Source organism: Henckelia pumila, unplaced genomic scaffold, assembly GCF_033568475.1.
Source record: "Henckelia pumila isolate YLH828 unplaced genomic scaffold, ASM3356847v2 CTG_80:::fragment_1, whole genome shotgun sequence".
NCBI classification, from domain to species: domain Eukaryota; kingdom Viridiplantae; phylum Streptophyta; class Magnoliopsida; order Lamiales; family Gesneriaceae; genus Henckelia; species Henckelia pumila.
This window is the reverse complement of record NW_027331883.1, coordinates 1,421,261-1,435,462: the sequence shown is the minus strand read 5'-3', so window position 1 is coordinate 1,435,462 and position 14,202 is coordinate 1,421,261. Positions and strand designations below refer to the sequence as shown.

The 14,202-nt window shown below is 35.4% G+C and overlaps 2 protein-coding genes across 17 annotated transcripts; both read left to right on the top strand.

Annotated features, from left to right (window-relative positions):
• The first annotated feature begins 616 nt into the window (after positions 1-616).
• On the top strand, positions 617-5,698 carry LOC140873808 (SPX domain-containing membrane protein At4g22990-like). Of its 7 annotated transcripts, XM_073277069.1 has the most exons (12): positions 655-673; positions 805-869; positions 1,319-1,376; positions 1,517-1,640; positions 2,134-2,445; positions 2,621-2,725; positions 3,026-3,480; positions 3,755-4,056; positions 4,274-4,470; positions 4,565-4,755; positions 4,896-5,029; positions 5,243-5,698. In XM_073277069.1, exons 3-12 carry the CDS (start codon positions 1,324-1,326, stop codon positions 5,479-5,481), a joined length of 2,112 nt encoding a protein of 703 aa, XP_073133170.1. In that variant the 5' UTR covers positions 655-673; positions 805-869; positions 1,319-1,323; the 3' UTR covers positions 5,482-5,698. The 7 variants fall into 7 exon arrangements, with proteins under 7 accessions (XP_073133171.1, XP_073133170.1, XP_073133167.1 ...); XM_073277070.1 differs by lacking the exon at positions 805-869 and having other exon boundaries at positions 617-673; XM_073277066.1 differs by lacking the exons at positions 655-673; positions 805-869 and adding an exon at positions 710-728.
• LOC140873810 (SPX domain-containing membrane protein At4g22990-like) lies at positions 641-12,876 on the top strand. 10 transcript variants are annotated; one of them, XM_073277080.1, is made up of 12 exons: positions 641-673; positions 805-869; positions 8,603-8,660; positions 8,786-8,906; positions 9,361-9,675; positions 9,846-9,950; positions 10,235-10,689; positions 10,974-11,275; positions 11,522-11,718; positions 11,813-12,003; positions 12,145-12,278; positions 12,501-12,876. In XM_073277080.1, the coding sequence occupies exons 3-12, from the start codon at positions 8,608-8,610 to the stop codon at positions 12,740-12,742; spliced, it is 2,115 nt and encodes a 704-aa protein (XP_073133181.1). In that variant the 5' UTR covers positions 641-673; positions 805-869; positions 8,603-8,607; the 3' UTR covers positions 12,743-12,876. The 10 variants fall into 10 exon arrangements, with proteins under 10 accessions (XP_073133181.1, XP_073133177.1, XP_073133183.1 ...); XM_073277078.1 differs by lacking the exons at positions 641-673; positions 805-869 and adding exons at positions 8,183-8,227; positions 8,331-8,432; XM_073277076.1 differs by lacking the exon at positions 641-673 and having other exon boundaries at positions 772-869.
• Positions 12,877-14,202: the final 1,326 nt, after the last annotated feature.

Sequence of the window (14,202 nt, the reverse complement as noted above, 5' to 3'; positions counted from 1 at the left end):
CTTTTGAATATTTAATTTATCATATAATCCTAAAGCCAACACCAAAAATTAATTAACTAATTTCATATTTTGTTTTTTTTTGGGGAAAATCATATTTTGTTAAGACGTTGAATATATATTAAAGTATCATCTTCAAACAAAGTTTGATTCAATCTACTTAAACAAAAAGAAATCTTTTATAAAAAGATATTAACTTCCAGAAAATTAAGATTGATAATTTGTTGACAACTCACTCCATTTTACATATAGATAGGTAACTCCCATTAATTAAAAATACTCAAATCAAAATTAATTGAATTGTAGATAAATAAAACTAAAAATAAAAAATAAAAAATTCACTAACACAAAACAACAAGAATGCCACTTCCTCGTGGAAACTGGAACACACAAATAATAAATATATATATTTTATCTACGACACTGTACGGTACACAAACCTATGTAATGCGTACATGCAAGTATTTATATTTAATGGCGGGATTTTCTCTGCGAATAACTCGTTGATCTTTAAGCATTTGGATCTGATTTGATAAAATCCGAATCTTATCCAAATTCTTTTACAAAGCTACCAGGATCCGGGTTCCGTACCCAAATCAGAGTTCTGGGTGACCCGTTACTAGAACTGGTTGGTTGATGCTTATCTAATCCGACCCCGCGCCGACAAAATTCTCCCGTAAAGCCAAAGACGAAATCTTGCCTTGTTTTCTTTTGCATGCACAAGAATCTCCGTACGTTTTGATATTTGGTTGATATCTTCTGTTTTGGATTTTATGTTTTAAAATTAATGTTTTCATGTGATGACAGGTGTAGTTATGACTTTTATAAGACTTGAAAGTTTGTGTTATTTGTGGTTCAGAAGTGAACTGCAGGTGCGAGAAAATTGTAGTTAATGTGCTGACAAGTTTTTGCTCAAAATAATTTGGTGCTATGTTTTTTTTTTTTTTTTTTGTTTCAATTTCTCTTATTTGTGATGCATGGGTTTTTTTTTTTTTTTTTTACTGTTAGAACCTTAAAAAAAAAATTCAAGTGTTTTGCATGTTTAGATTTGTACAAGTTGGGCTCTAGAACACAAGAGAGGGGGCTGCTGCAGATGTGTAATCATCGGTGATCGGTCTTCGTTTAGGATTGACATTTGATGTTTGTGGATATATTAATTTGTTGGCTGGATATGTTAGATTCTTTGCTGTCCAATGTTTTCTTACTAAAGCATTTGGATACTAAAGAATGAACCGTCAGAGAGAATTTAAACTTCACAAATTTGATGAATTGTTATTTGATTATTTTATCCTTGATGGACTTTTATATTATTTTACGGCAGTAAACATGGTTGCATTTGGGAAAAAGTTGAAGCAAGGAAGAATTGAAGAATGGCAAGGGTATGGAGATCTAGTAGTTCCACTTCAGATTCGATTCGATTCGATCGGACAAACAAGAAATTAAGTTTAAGTTGCGGATATAGACAGTTGTATTATGTTAAAGTCCTTATTAATTGTAATAGTTTGGGGGTGCTATGCAGATACTACATCGACTACAAATTAATGAAGAAAAAAGTGAAGCAGTACCTTAGTCAAATTGAAGCTGCTGGAAGATTAGATCATCAACATATTCTAAAGGATTTCAAGAGGATGCTGGATAATCAGGTAACACATCTTGCACGAGAAACGAACTATGCTTAAACTCGAATATTTTTTGGTTATTTGTCATGATAACATGCTTTCAGTTCTTTAGTATACAATGATTTCCAGATGATCAAAGTACTTAGTGGTACATATACTTACCTCGAATACACTGTATTTTGATGTTGTAAGCTACTTTTGGAGGAGTCCTTCTAGTTGTATCCTGGCTTCAATGTCTGCGTTTTAATCTAAATGGCAATGTTTTGCGTGATGATAACAACCTTTTATTTAATCTAAGGGAGCCTTATGTTAAAAGTCGAAACTTGTTCGTCTTGACCTTTCAATGTCATTTTTGCTGTTTTCCTTTGCGTCTGAATAGTTTTGTGGTGTTCTCCTGCATATTTTATCTAAAAGTAGCTAGATTTGTGCTTGTGACCTAGTCTTGATGTAAATATTCATGACGTTAATTTCTAATATATAAAGTTCATGTGATCGAGATTTCTTGTTTGCTCTGCAGATTGAAACTGTTGTTCTGTTTATGTTGGAACAACAAGGCCATCTTGCAAGCAAAATCTCCCACCTGAACAAGGAACACGAATCTATTCAGGATGAGCCTGACATATCCAAAATATGTGAGCTACGAGAAGCTTATAGGTCAGCTGGGCATGATCTTTTGAAGCTTCTCTATTTTGTTGAAATAAATGCCATTGGTGTGCGGAAGATCCTTAAGAAATTTGATAAGCGATTTGGGTGCAAGTTCACGGACTACTATGTGAAAACTCGAGCTAATCATCCTTATTCTCAGCTTCGACAAGTATTCAAGCATGTGGTAATATGCTTAGACGGAAACAAATCCCCGCAACTTAAATTTTCTAGTCCTTGTTACAACATTTTCTAGTCATTGTCGTATATAGTTGCATTAAAGAACATTGAACTTATAAAGTTATCTTGATGAAACTAACTAGCCATTTTTTTTTCTCCTGCCTGAATGGTGATGATTCCAGGGATTAGGAGCTGTTTTTGGAGCTATTTCTCGCAATCTTGCTGATCTTCAGGACCGCCAAGGAAGCTACTCATCGATTTATGACCAGCCTCCAATTCTCCACCAGGTAGCCACACCTTCACAACACAGTTAGCTTTCCTTGATTTTAATGAATCTCCTTGTGATACCGTGTCCCATATCTGATTTTGTGAGAATTAAGAGTGTGTAAATGGTTTTATGAATCTATGATTTTTCTGGCAACAAATGTGAAGTTTTACCAGTAAACTCCATTTTGTGGACTCTTGTTTGGCACCCCATGTTGCTATAGCAAAAGTCCATTGTCTAGAGCTTGCTCGCAAAATGTTGTGAGCTTGAAGAATGTCCTTCGGATTGTAGCTGGCTCATAGCTTAAATAATTTACGTGCAGGATCCTGTTGTTGATTTAATAAAATCAGCCATCGATAGATTAACCCAATCAACGAACTTCCTCAACTTTTTGGGGCAACATGCACTTATTATGCAAGAAGAGTTGCCTTCTCCATCGGAAGAACTCGTTGATGACCAGACATACCATTTCATGTCGCTTCTGCTGAACTTGATGAACACATTTCTTTACATGGTCAATACATATATTATTGTTCCAACGGCAGATGACTACTCTATGAGCCTGGGAGCAGCAGCAACTGTCTGTGGTATAGTGATTGGGGCAATGGCAGTCGCGCAGATATTTTCTTCGGTTTATTTCAGTGCTTGGTCTAATAAATCATACTTCAGACCTCTGGTATTTAGCAGCATAGTCCTTTTTGTGGGCAATGTGATGTATGCATTGGCGTTTGATCTCAATTCCTTAGCATTGCTTCTGATTGGTCGCCTATTCTGTGGGTATGTGCTCATGCGCAAGCATCTGCTTTGTATCTGTGCTATTTTACGAAAATAAAATGATTAACTCAAGGAGGTAGAAGAGTATGTTTGTACAATATGGTAAACGTTTTCATCATCCTACCACAAACCAATGTGGAATGGTGTAGCACACTTTCTGTACTGTCATTAAATATAATAGATGAATCCTTCCATTCCTTTTAGAATCAAATATATTTCCTATCTTAATGACTTGGACATGATTGTTTGGCATTGTCCACCCTTCATGATTTTGCAGGTTTGGCTCTGCCAGGGCTGTTAATCGCCGTTACATTAGCGACTGCGTGCCAGTCAAATCCCGGATGCAGGCGTCAGCAGGTTTTGTTAGTGCTAGTGCTTTAGGAATGGCTTGCGGCCCAGCACTCGCTGGCTTACTTCAAACTGAATTCAAGATCTTCGGTTTCACATTTAATAAAGTCACTTTGCCTGGTTGGGTGATGGCTCTGTTGTGGTTAGTCTATATGATATGCTTGTGCGTTTCATTCCGAGAACCTGCTCGTGAGGCTGACGCCAATCCCAACCCTAATGAATCTAGCGATGGTATGTGACTCGCCTATAGTTTATTCGCCATCTTCCAGAACTTGGCATTACTTTGCTTCAGTGCAAGTTTAAGAACACAACTATACTTTCAAGATTGGAGAATTGTATATTTATGAGGGAGAGTTGTTGCAAGGAAGATATGTTTAAGCTTTGAATGGACAAATGTGTATATCTTGGTTTGTGATCTGAACCCTTTTTTTTTTTTTACATACCGCAGTGCAAGATAAGATTGAAAAGGGTCTCAGGCAATCGTTACTTTTACCGTCGACTGAAAACGAACAAGATTCGGATCAAGAATGTGATGTAAGTACAGCGGATCAAGAATGTGATGTAAGTACAGAGTCTTTAGAGGACTCTCGCCTACCAGCCAACTCTCTTGGATCAGCCTACAGATTACTTACACCTTCAGTAAAGGTAACACCTATGTATTTGATTCTAAAAGTTTTCTTACATATAGAACTCAGACAAAACTGTAGGAATCATTTAAAGTTTCCATGATATTTTACAGGTTCAGTTATTGATTTACTTCATGCTTAAATATGCAATGGAGATTCTACTCTCAGAATCGAGTGTCATCACAACCTACTATTTTGGTTGGACAACCGGAACAGTGTCGATTTTTCTTGCCTGCCTCGGCCTAATGGTTCTTCCGGTAAACTTCATCGTCGGAAGTTACATAAGCAATATGTACGAGGACAGGTAATTTTAGCTCATCAGTTCCAAGTAAACAAACCATCAATCTGTTGCTCAACATTGTCTTAATGATGAAGCCAAATTATGTTTGAAACATTGCATGGCGAGCCGCAGCTGATCGGTATTCACCGTGGACTTTCTTGCAGGCAAATATTACTGGCATCAGAAATTGTTGTCTTGTTTGGAATACTTTTCAGCTTCCATCTTATAATCCCTTATTCTGTTCCACAATATGTCTGCTCAGGCCTCATCATGTTTGTTTCTGCTGAAGTGCTGGAAGGTCAGATTTCTCTTTTCTCTCTTCTTATGCCCAGTGATCTTCATCTAAGCATCAGTTTTTTATCTACTTTAAAAACCATATGAGGCAACCGGAACTCGTGTAGTCCTATATTCGAGCTCGACGACTAATCAGCATTCCCACCACTCGAACCTGTGGTCCAAGGTTCAATGCTCAAATTAACACCATACCTACTATGTTTTGGTATTGTTGCAGGAGTAAACTTGTCTCTCCTCTCCAAGGTAATGTCGTCGAGGCTTTCTCGTGGAACCTACAACGGTGGCCTGCTATCGACTGAAGCTGGAACACTTGCGCGAGTGATCGCAGATGCAACAATCACACTCGCGGGATATTTGGGAGAGAGTAAGCTCTTAAACGTGACCGTTCTACCTTCGCTCTTGATTTGCGTGGGATCCATCGTTGCCACTTGTTTTACCTACAATTCTTTGTATTGAGCCCTCCAATGTTTTGAGACTGTGTTCTTGAGGAAGGTTTTTTAGATTCTTTAGCATTGTAAATTTAAGAGCTACAATTGATATGTACAACAGTACAAGTAAAGCTGCCTTTTGTGTTACGAGGTTAGTCTATCCTACACCGGGAGTGCTTCACTCCCTAATTCAACACCATTAGATCATGTGGGTCCCTTGTATTTTTATGGAAATTGACATGTGTGTGGATGATCCAAAAACTAATATTTGACCACATCATGGGAAAAGAAGTACTCCAGGTGTAGCATAGAATAATCTCAGTTTATGTATATACAAAAATTTTTGAATCATATAAAATTTCAGTTGAATAATTATTTCATTGCAACTCATAATATTAGTCAATCGTAATTATTCATAGATATTCAACACATATGCTGCAATGCATGGCATTTAAAATTATAAAACATAAACGGAAATTTTTCGTTGAAATTTACCTTTAAAATTGCTGTTAATTACGTCTAGATTTAATGCAAATAATTTCACTGCCCTGTCAAAATTCTTGATTTTAAACCAATAATTTAGCAACTAATTTTGTTCAAGTAAACATGGAAACCATGCACCATTGAATAGGAGAATCGCATTATAAAAATCTAAGTTTATGATAGGGTTCCTTTTTTTAAAAAAAATAAATTAAGTTTATGTTGTATATTTTAGTGTTTATTATAATATAATATAATATTATATTTATATGCGTATATAATTTGTCGCTATCTAATAAATTACATGGGACCTATAGAATAAAAATAATAAATTATTTTTATATTTGTATTTTTTTTTGAAATATTTTTTTTGTATTTATTCGTAACCGGATTACTAATACTTCAAACAACTTAAAGATGTTAATGTATTGGGTATTATAAGATCTTTTATTATCAAAATTACCAAGAATAGTTTTAGAATTTGTACAAAAATGTTTTTAAAATTTTATCATATATTTTACACCTATATTTAAAAATATATATTTTTTTAAAAAATAAAATTATTTTATATTTTATGTTAAGTGAAAAATAGGTAGCTGCTATATTTGTAGGTTAATTTGAACAATGGGTGGGGGCATGGACGCATGGTGCACATTTCAAAATATACAAGGATGATATGAGGAAGTAAAATATTTAAATATGATATTTTCTAAAAAAAAATCAGAGTGAACCTACTTTTTTAAATACAACTTATAAGTCGTCAAACCGTTTATTTTGGCGATTTATAAACTATTTTTTTAATTTACCAAACAAATTTAAAAAGAATATAAACTCTCCAAACAAACTCTAACCACAACTGATTTCAAATGATTCCTACTAAAATACATTGTGAGTAACTCAATTATAATGTAAATAAAAGGAGTTTATATTTACACTCCATTTATGTTATCTATACCTCATTTCATATGTAAAATTAGTGCAAATTTACTCACAATCGAGTGCAAATAACTACGGAGTTTAAATATAAAATCATGTAAATTAATATAAATATGAATTTGATTTTTTGTGTAAGGTATCTAAATAAAATACATTTAATCTATGAATTTCATATACTTTCATCCAAACTCAACCATAATTTATTTGTATTTTAATTATTTATTCAAACACTTATACTCACTATTTTTTTTATCATTAATTACATAAAAATAACACCACGGATGAAATACAAGTATTATATTCAAACTGATGATGGTTTATCAAACCAGGGCTCGGGTTGTCAGGGTAGTGAAGTGGGCCTAACGTGATGACCGGGCTAGTAGGTGTAAAATGTGGTTTGTCCCTCCTGGATCGGGATGATCTGCTTACAAGGGAAAAGAATGAAAGCACGTTAGTGGGGCGCCGGAAGGTTTTTCGACGGGGCCACTCCGATGCTTAAGTCAGACTTAAAAATAGAGTGGGCTTTTAAGAAAAATGAGTATAGTGCTTTGGGATTTTAGATGAACATACCTCTACAAATGCCTGTGGCCATGTATTTATAAGCCTTGGAGTGAGAGAGTCACTCCGCATTTTCAGGATAGTGGCCACGATCTGGATCGTGGGTGCAGGAGTTATCCACGTTTACCTGTGACGCACGATGAAGCCGGAAGGCTCGGGATTATGGCAGTCGTGGGGATCATGCCCTTGAGACATGGGCTTTGTCTAAGTCATGCAGATCTGGTCTCCCGGGATCCTGAAGCTCCTAGCCTGCTTTAATACAACCCTGACACCCCTGACCTTTCCTAGCCCTGCTACCCTTGCTTTAATACAGCCCTGACACCCCTGGTCTTTCCTGGCCCTGCCACCCCGGACACAAACAAAATCTGATTCAATCTACTCAATTAAACAAAAAGAAATCTTTCATAGAAAGATATTAATTAACTTCAAAAAAAGATTGAATTTGTTGCTCCAAGTCCCAACAAGAAACTAAAAAAATAATTATTATGAGCAGAAAAAAGATGTTAAAGAGTGGGTAAAATGCCAGGCGTATCCTCTCCACATAACCACACCATGTCAACATTTTCACCAACACAAAACAACAAGAAATAGAATCCCTGTTCCTGCAGGTAGAACTTGAACACACAAATAATATATATTTATTTATTTATTTATCTGTGACACAAAACAACAAGAATCCCTAGTATGTTCTAGTGTGATATAATTGACAGGTGTAGTTATGACTTTATAAGACTAGAAAAAAGTTTGTGTTATTTGTGGTTAAGGAGTGGACTGGCGCGAGAAAATTGTGGTTAATTAATGTGCTGACAAGTTTTTGTTCAAAATAATTTGGTGCTATGCTTTTTTTATTTTTGTTTCAATTTCTCTCATTTCTGATGTTTTTTTTTTTTTTACTGCGTTTAGATTTGTACAAGTTGAGCTCTAGAACATACGATAGGGCTGCTGCACATGTGTAATTATCGGTGATCAGTGGCGGTGTAATTTCGTTTAGGATTGACATTTGATGTTAGTGGATATATTTGTTGACTTGATAATTAGATTTTTGTCTGTCCAATGTTTTCTACTAGAGCATTTGGATACTAGAGAATTAACAGTCGAGAGAATTTAAACTTTACATGACGAATTGTTATTTGATTATTTTATCTTTGATGGAATTTTATATTATTTTATGGCAGTAAACATGGTTGCATTTGGGAAAAAGTTGAAGCAAAGAAGAATTGAAGAATGGCAAGGGTATGGAGAATAGCTCCACTTCAGTTTGGATTCGGACAAACAAGAAATTAAGTTTGTTGCGGATTTATACAGTTGTATTATGTTAAAGTCCTTATTAATTGTAATAGTTTGGGGGTGCTATGCAGATACTACATCGACTACAAATTAATGAAGAAAAAATTAAAGCAGTACCTTAGTCCAATTGAGGCTGGAAGATTAGATCATCCACATATTCTAAATGATTTCAAGAGGATGCTGGATAATCAGGTAACACATCCTGCACAAGAAACGACTATGCTTAAACTCAAGTAGTTTTTGGTTATTTGTCATGATAACAGTTCCTTAATATACAATGATTTCCAGATGATCAAAGTACTTAGTGGTAGATATATTTACCTCCAATACACTGTATTTTGATGTTGTAAGCTACTTTTGGGGGAGTCCTAGTTGTATCATGGTTTCAATGTCTATGTTTTAGTCTAAATGGCCATGTTTTGCATGATGATAACAAATTTCATTTAATCTAAGGGAGCATTATGTTAAAAATCGAAACTTGTCGGCTTGACCTTTCAATGTCATTTTTGCTGTTTTCCTTTCTGTCTGAGTAGTTTTGAGGTGTTCTCCTGCGTATTTTATCTAATAGTAGATTTGTGCTTGTAACCTAGTCTTGATGTAAATATTCATGGTCACGTTAATTTCTAATATATGAAGATCTGTTCAGCAGATTGAAACTGTTGTTCTGTTTATGTTGGAACAACAAGGCCATCTGGCAAGCAAAATCTCCCACCTGAGTAAGGAACACGAATCTATTCAGGATGAGCCTGACATATCCAAAATATGTGAGCTACGAGAAGCTTATAGGTCAGCTGGGCATGATCTTTTGAAGCTTCTCTATTTTGTTGAAATAAATGCCATTGGTGTGCGGAAGATCCTTAAGAAATTTGATAAGCGATTTGGGTGCAAGTTCACGGACTACTATGTGAAAACTCGAGCTAATCATCCTTATTCTCAGCTCCGACAAGTATTCAAGCATGTGGTAATGTGCTTAGACAGAAACAAATCCCCACAACTTACATTTTCTAGTCCTTGTTGCAACACCTATCCAGACAATATCATTGTCGTATAAAGTTGCATTAAAGAACAGTTAACTTGTAAAGTTAACTAGCCATTTTTTTTAATCTCCTGCTTGACTGGTGATGATTCCAGGGATTAGGAGCTGTTTTTGGAGCTATTTCTCGCAATCTTGCTGATCTTCAGGACCGCCGAGGAAGCTACTCATCGATTTACGACCAACCTCCAATTCTCCTCCAGGTAGCCACACCTTCACAACACAGTTAGCTTTCCTTGATTTTAATGAATCTCCTTGTGATGCTGGCTTTTGTGAGAATTAAGAGTGTGTAAATGGCTTTATGAATCTATGATTTTTCTGTCAACAAATGTGAAGTTTTACCTGTAACTACATTTCGGACTCTTGTTTGGCACCCCATGTTGCTTTAGCAAAGTCCATTGTCCAGAGCTTGCTTGCAAACTGCTGTGAGCTTGTAGAATGTCCTTCGGATGGTAACTGGCTCATAGCTTAAATAATTTATGTGCAGGATCCTGTTGTCGATTTAATAAAATCAGCCATCGATAGATTAACCCAATCAACGAACTTCCTCAACTTTTTGGGGCAACATGCACTTATTATGCAAGAAGAGTTGCCTTCTCCATCGGAAGAACTTGTTGATGACCAGACATACCATTTCATGTCGCTTCTGCTGAATTTGATGAACACATTTCTTTACATGGTCAATACATATATTATTGTTCCAACGGCAGATGACTACTCTATGAGCCTGGGAGCAGCAGCAACTGTCTGTGGTATAGTGATTGGGGCAATGGCAGTCGCGCAGATATTTTCTTCGGTTTATTTCAGTGCTTGGTCTAATAAATCATACTTCAGACCTCTGGTATTTAGCAGCATAGTCCTTTTTGTGGGCAATGTGATGTATGCATTGGCATTTGATCTCAATTCTTTAGCATTGCTTTTGATTGGTCGCCTATTTTGTGGGTACGTGCTCATGCGGCAAGCATTTGCTTTGTATGTGCGCTATTTTACGAAAATAAAATGATTAACTCAAGTAGGGAGAATAGTATGTTTGTACAATATGGAAAACATTTTCATCATTCTCCCACAAACCAATGTGACCAATGTGGAATGGGGTAGCACACTTTCTGTACTGTCATTAAATATAGTAGTTGAATGCTTCCATTCCTTTTAGAATCAAATATATTTCCTATCTTAATGACTTGGACATGATTGTTTGGCATTGTCCACCCTTCATGATTTTGCAGGTTTGGCTCTGCCAGGGCTATTAATCGCCGTTACATTAGCGACTGCGTGCCAGTCAAATCCCGGATGCAAGCATCAGCAGGTTTTGTTAGTGCTAGTGCTCTAGGAATGGCTTGCGGCCCAGCACTCGCTGGCTTACTTCAAACTGAATTCAAGATCTTCGGTTTCACATTTAATAAAGTCAATTTGCCTGGTTGGGTGATGGCTCTGTTGTGGTTAGTCTATATGATATGCTTGTGTGTTTCATTCCGAGAACCTGCTCGTGAGGCTGACGCCAATCCCAACCCTAATGAATCTAGCGATGGTATGTGACTCGCCTGTAGTTTATTCGCCATCTTCCAGAACTCGGCGTTACTTTGCTTCAATGCGAGTTTAAGACACAACTATACTTTCAAGATTGGAGAATTGTATATTTATGAGGGAGAGTTGTTGCAAGGAAGATATGTTATGGACAAATGTCTATATCTTGCTCTCTCTTAAAATTCATGTGATTTTTGGCAATGACACTTTGTGACTGAACCTTCTTTTTTTTTTAATATATATACGGCAGTGCAAGATAAGATTGAGAAGGATCTCAGGCAACCGTTAATTTTACCGTCGACTGAAAACGAACAAGATCCGGATCAAGAATGTGATGTGAGTACAGCGGATCAAGAATGTGATCCAAGTACAGTGTCTTTAGAGGACTCTCGCCTACCAGCCAACTCTCTTGGATCAGCCTACCGATTACTTACACCTTCAGTAAAGGTAACACCTATGTATTTGATTCTAAAAGTTTTCTTACATATAGAACTCAGACAAGACTGCAGGAATCATTTAAAGTTTCCATGATATTTTACAGGTTCAGTTATTGATTTACTTCATGCTTAAATATGCAATGGAGATTTTACTCTCAGAATCGAGTGTCATCACAACCTACTATTTTGGTTGGACAACCGGAACAGTGTCGATTTTTCTTGCCTGCCTTGGCCTAATGGTTCTTCCGATAAACTTCATCGTCGGAAGTTACATAAGCAATATGTACGAGGATAGGTAATTTTAACTCATCAGTTCCAAGTAAACAAACCATGAATCAATCTGTTATCAACATTGCCTTAATGATGAAGCCATTATGTTTGAAACATTACATGGCGAGCCGCAGCTGATCGGTATTCACCCTGGACTTTCTTGCAGGCAAATATTACTGGCATCAGAAATTTTTGTCTTGTTTGGAATACTTTTCAGCTTCCATCTTATAATCCCTTACTCTGTTCCACAATATGTCTGCTCAGGCCTCATCATGTTTGTTTCTGCTGAAGTGCTGGAAGGTCAGATTTCTCTATCCTCTCTTCTTATGACTAGTGATCTTCATCTAAGCATCAATTTTTTTTTTTATCTACTTTAAAAGCCATATGAGGCAACTGGAGCTCGAGTAGTCCTATATTCGAGCTCGACCACTAATCAGCATTCCCACCACTCGAATCTGTGGTCCAAGGTTCAATATTGCTCAAATTTAACACCATACCTACTATGTCTTGGTACTGTTGCAGGAGTAAACTTGTCTCTCCTCTCCAAGGTAATGTCGTCGAGGCTTTCTCGTGGAACCTACAACGGTGGCCTGCTATCGACTGAAGCTGGAACACTTGCGCGAGTGATCGCAGATGCAACAATCACCCTCACGGGATATTTGGGAGAGATGAGTAAGCTCTTAAACGTGACCGTTCTACCTTCGCTCTTGATTTGCGTGGGATCCATCATTGCCACTTGTTTTAACTACAATTCTTTGTATTGAGCCCTCTAATGCTTTGAGACTATGTTCTTGAGGAATATTTTTTAGATTCTTTAGCATTGTAAGTTGAGCTACAATCGATATGTACAAGTAAAGCTGTCTTTTGTGCAGTGTTCTAAAAAGCGCGTTTAAGCGCCGATTAAGCATGATTAAGCGTGAAAGCTCCGCTCTAAAGCAAAGCGGGAAAAAAGCGGTCAAATCATAGTTTGACTGGATTAAGCGTAATTAAGCGAGCTTAAGCGTGATTAAGTGCGTTTTTTATATTTTTTAATTTTTTAATTTTTTTTAATTTTGAAGGTATGTATGTTTTTTTAAATAATAAATTAGTTTTAGAATTTAGATGTTTATTTTTTAAATTTTAATTATAATTAAGCGTATCTGACAATGATTTGGTCAATATTTAACATTTTTTATATGGTCTAATTGAAAAGACAACTAAAGATTGTAATTTTGAGATTTTTATTATTTTATAAATATGAGAATAAATGCATTAGACTTAAATTTATCATATTTATGAATTATTTTATCTATTTATTGGTTTGAAATAATTAAAATTATACTAAAAATCAAAAACGTTTTTTCACGCTTAAGCTCGTATTAATCCCGCTTAAGCCTGAAAAGCTTGGAGCTTGCCATCCACGCTTCGGACCGCTTCGCGCTTTTTAAAACCTTGCTTTTGTGTTCAGTTCATGTATATAAACTTCAAATAAGTTGCATAATTATATTAAACACAAAACGGACTATCCATTTCACGAAACCAAAAAATCCATTAATTAATATTTAAAAAGGAGATAGATGCAACAATATCTAAATTCACCAAAATATTCTCTAATCTCAGGGATGAAATTGAATTAATTCAAAATGTGAGGGATGAATTTGAATTCAAAATGAAACGTCAGGGATGAATTTAAATTTTTCCCTATAAACTTCTTTAAATCTACTTTCACCTTTGAATGAGGGTTTATATGGAGTTCCTAATAAAGATTGCATGAAATAAATAAAAAAGATAAAGTTGTTGATTTTAAATCATATAAGATTTAAGTTGAATACATATTTCATTGCAACTCATAATATTAGTCAATCGTAATTATTCATATATATTCAAACATATGCATGGCATTTAAATTTATAAAACATAAACGGAAATTTTTCGTGGAAATTTACCTTTAAAATTGCTGTTAATTATGTCTAAATTTAATGCAAATAATTTCACTTCCCTGTCAAAATTCTTGATAAAAATTCTTGATTTTAACCCAATAATTTAGCAACTAATTTTGTTCAAGTAAACATGGAAACCATGCACCATTGAATAGGAGAAACGCATAATAAAAATTTAAGTTTATGTTGCATATTTTAGTGTTTATATGTGTGTATAATTTGTCGCTATCTAATAAATAATAGGGGACCTATAGAATAAAAATAGTACTAAATTATTTTTATATTTGGATTCTTTTTTTTTTGGA

Coding starts and splice junctions, on each gene's coding strand:
- LOC140873810 (XM_073277073.1), top strand. CDS start 8,596: ATGGCAGTAAACATGGTTGCATTTGGGAAAAAGTTGAAGCAAAGAAGA. Junction 8,907..9,360: donor AGAGGATGCTGGATAATCAG/GTAACACATCCT, acceptor AGATCTGTTCAG/CAGATTGAAACTGTTGTTCT. Junction 10,690..10,973: donor ATTGGTCGCCTATTTTGTGG/GTACGTGCTCAT, acceptor ATGATTTTGCAG/GTTTGGCTCTGCCAGGGCTA.
- LOC140873808 (XM_073277065.1), top strand. CDS start 1,225: ATGAACCGTCAGAGAGAATTTAAACTTCACAAATTTGATGAATTGTTA. Junction 1,377..1,516: donor AGAATTGAAGAATGGCAAGG/GTATGGAGATCT, acceptor GGTGCTATGCAG/ATACTACATCGACTACAAAT. Junction 4,471..4,564: donor TACTTACACCTTCAGTAAAG/GTAACACCTATG, acceptor GATATTTTACAG/GTTCAGTTATTGATTTACTT.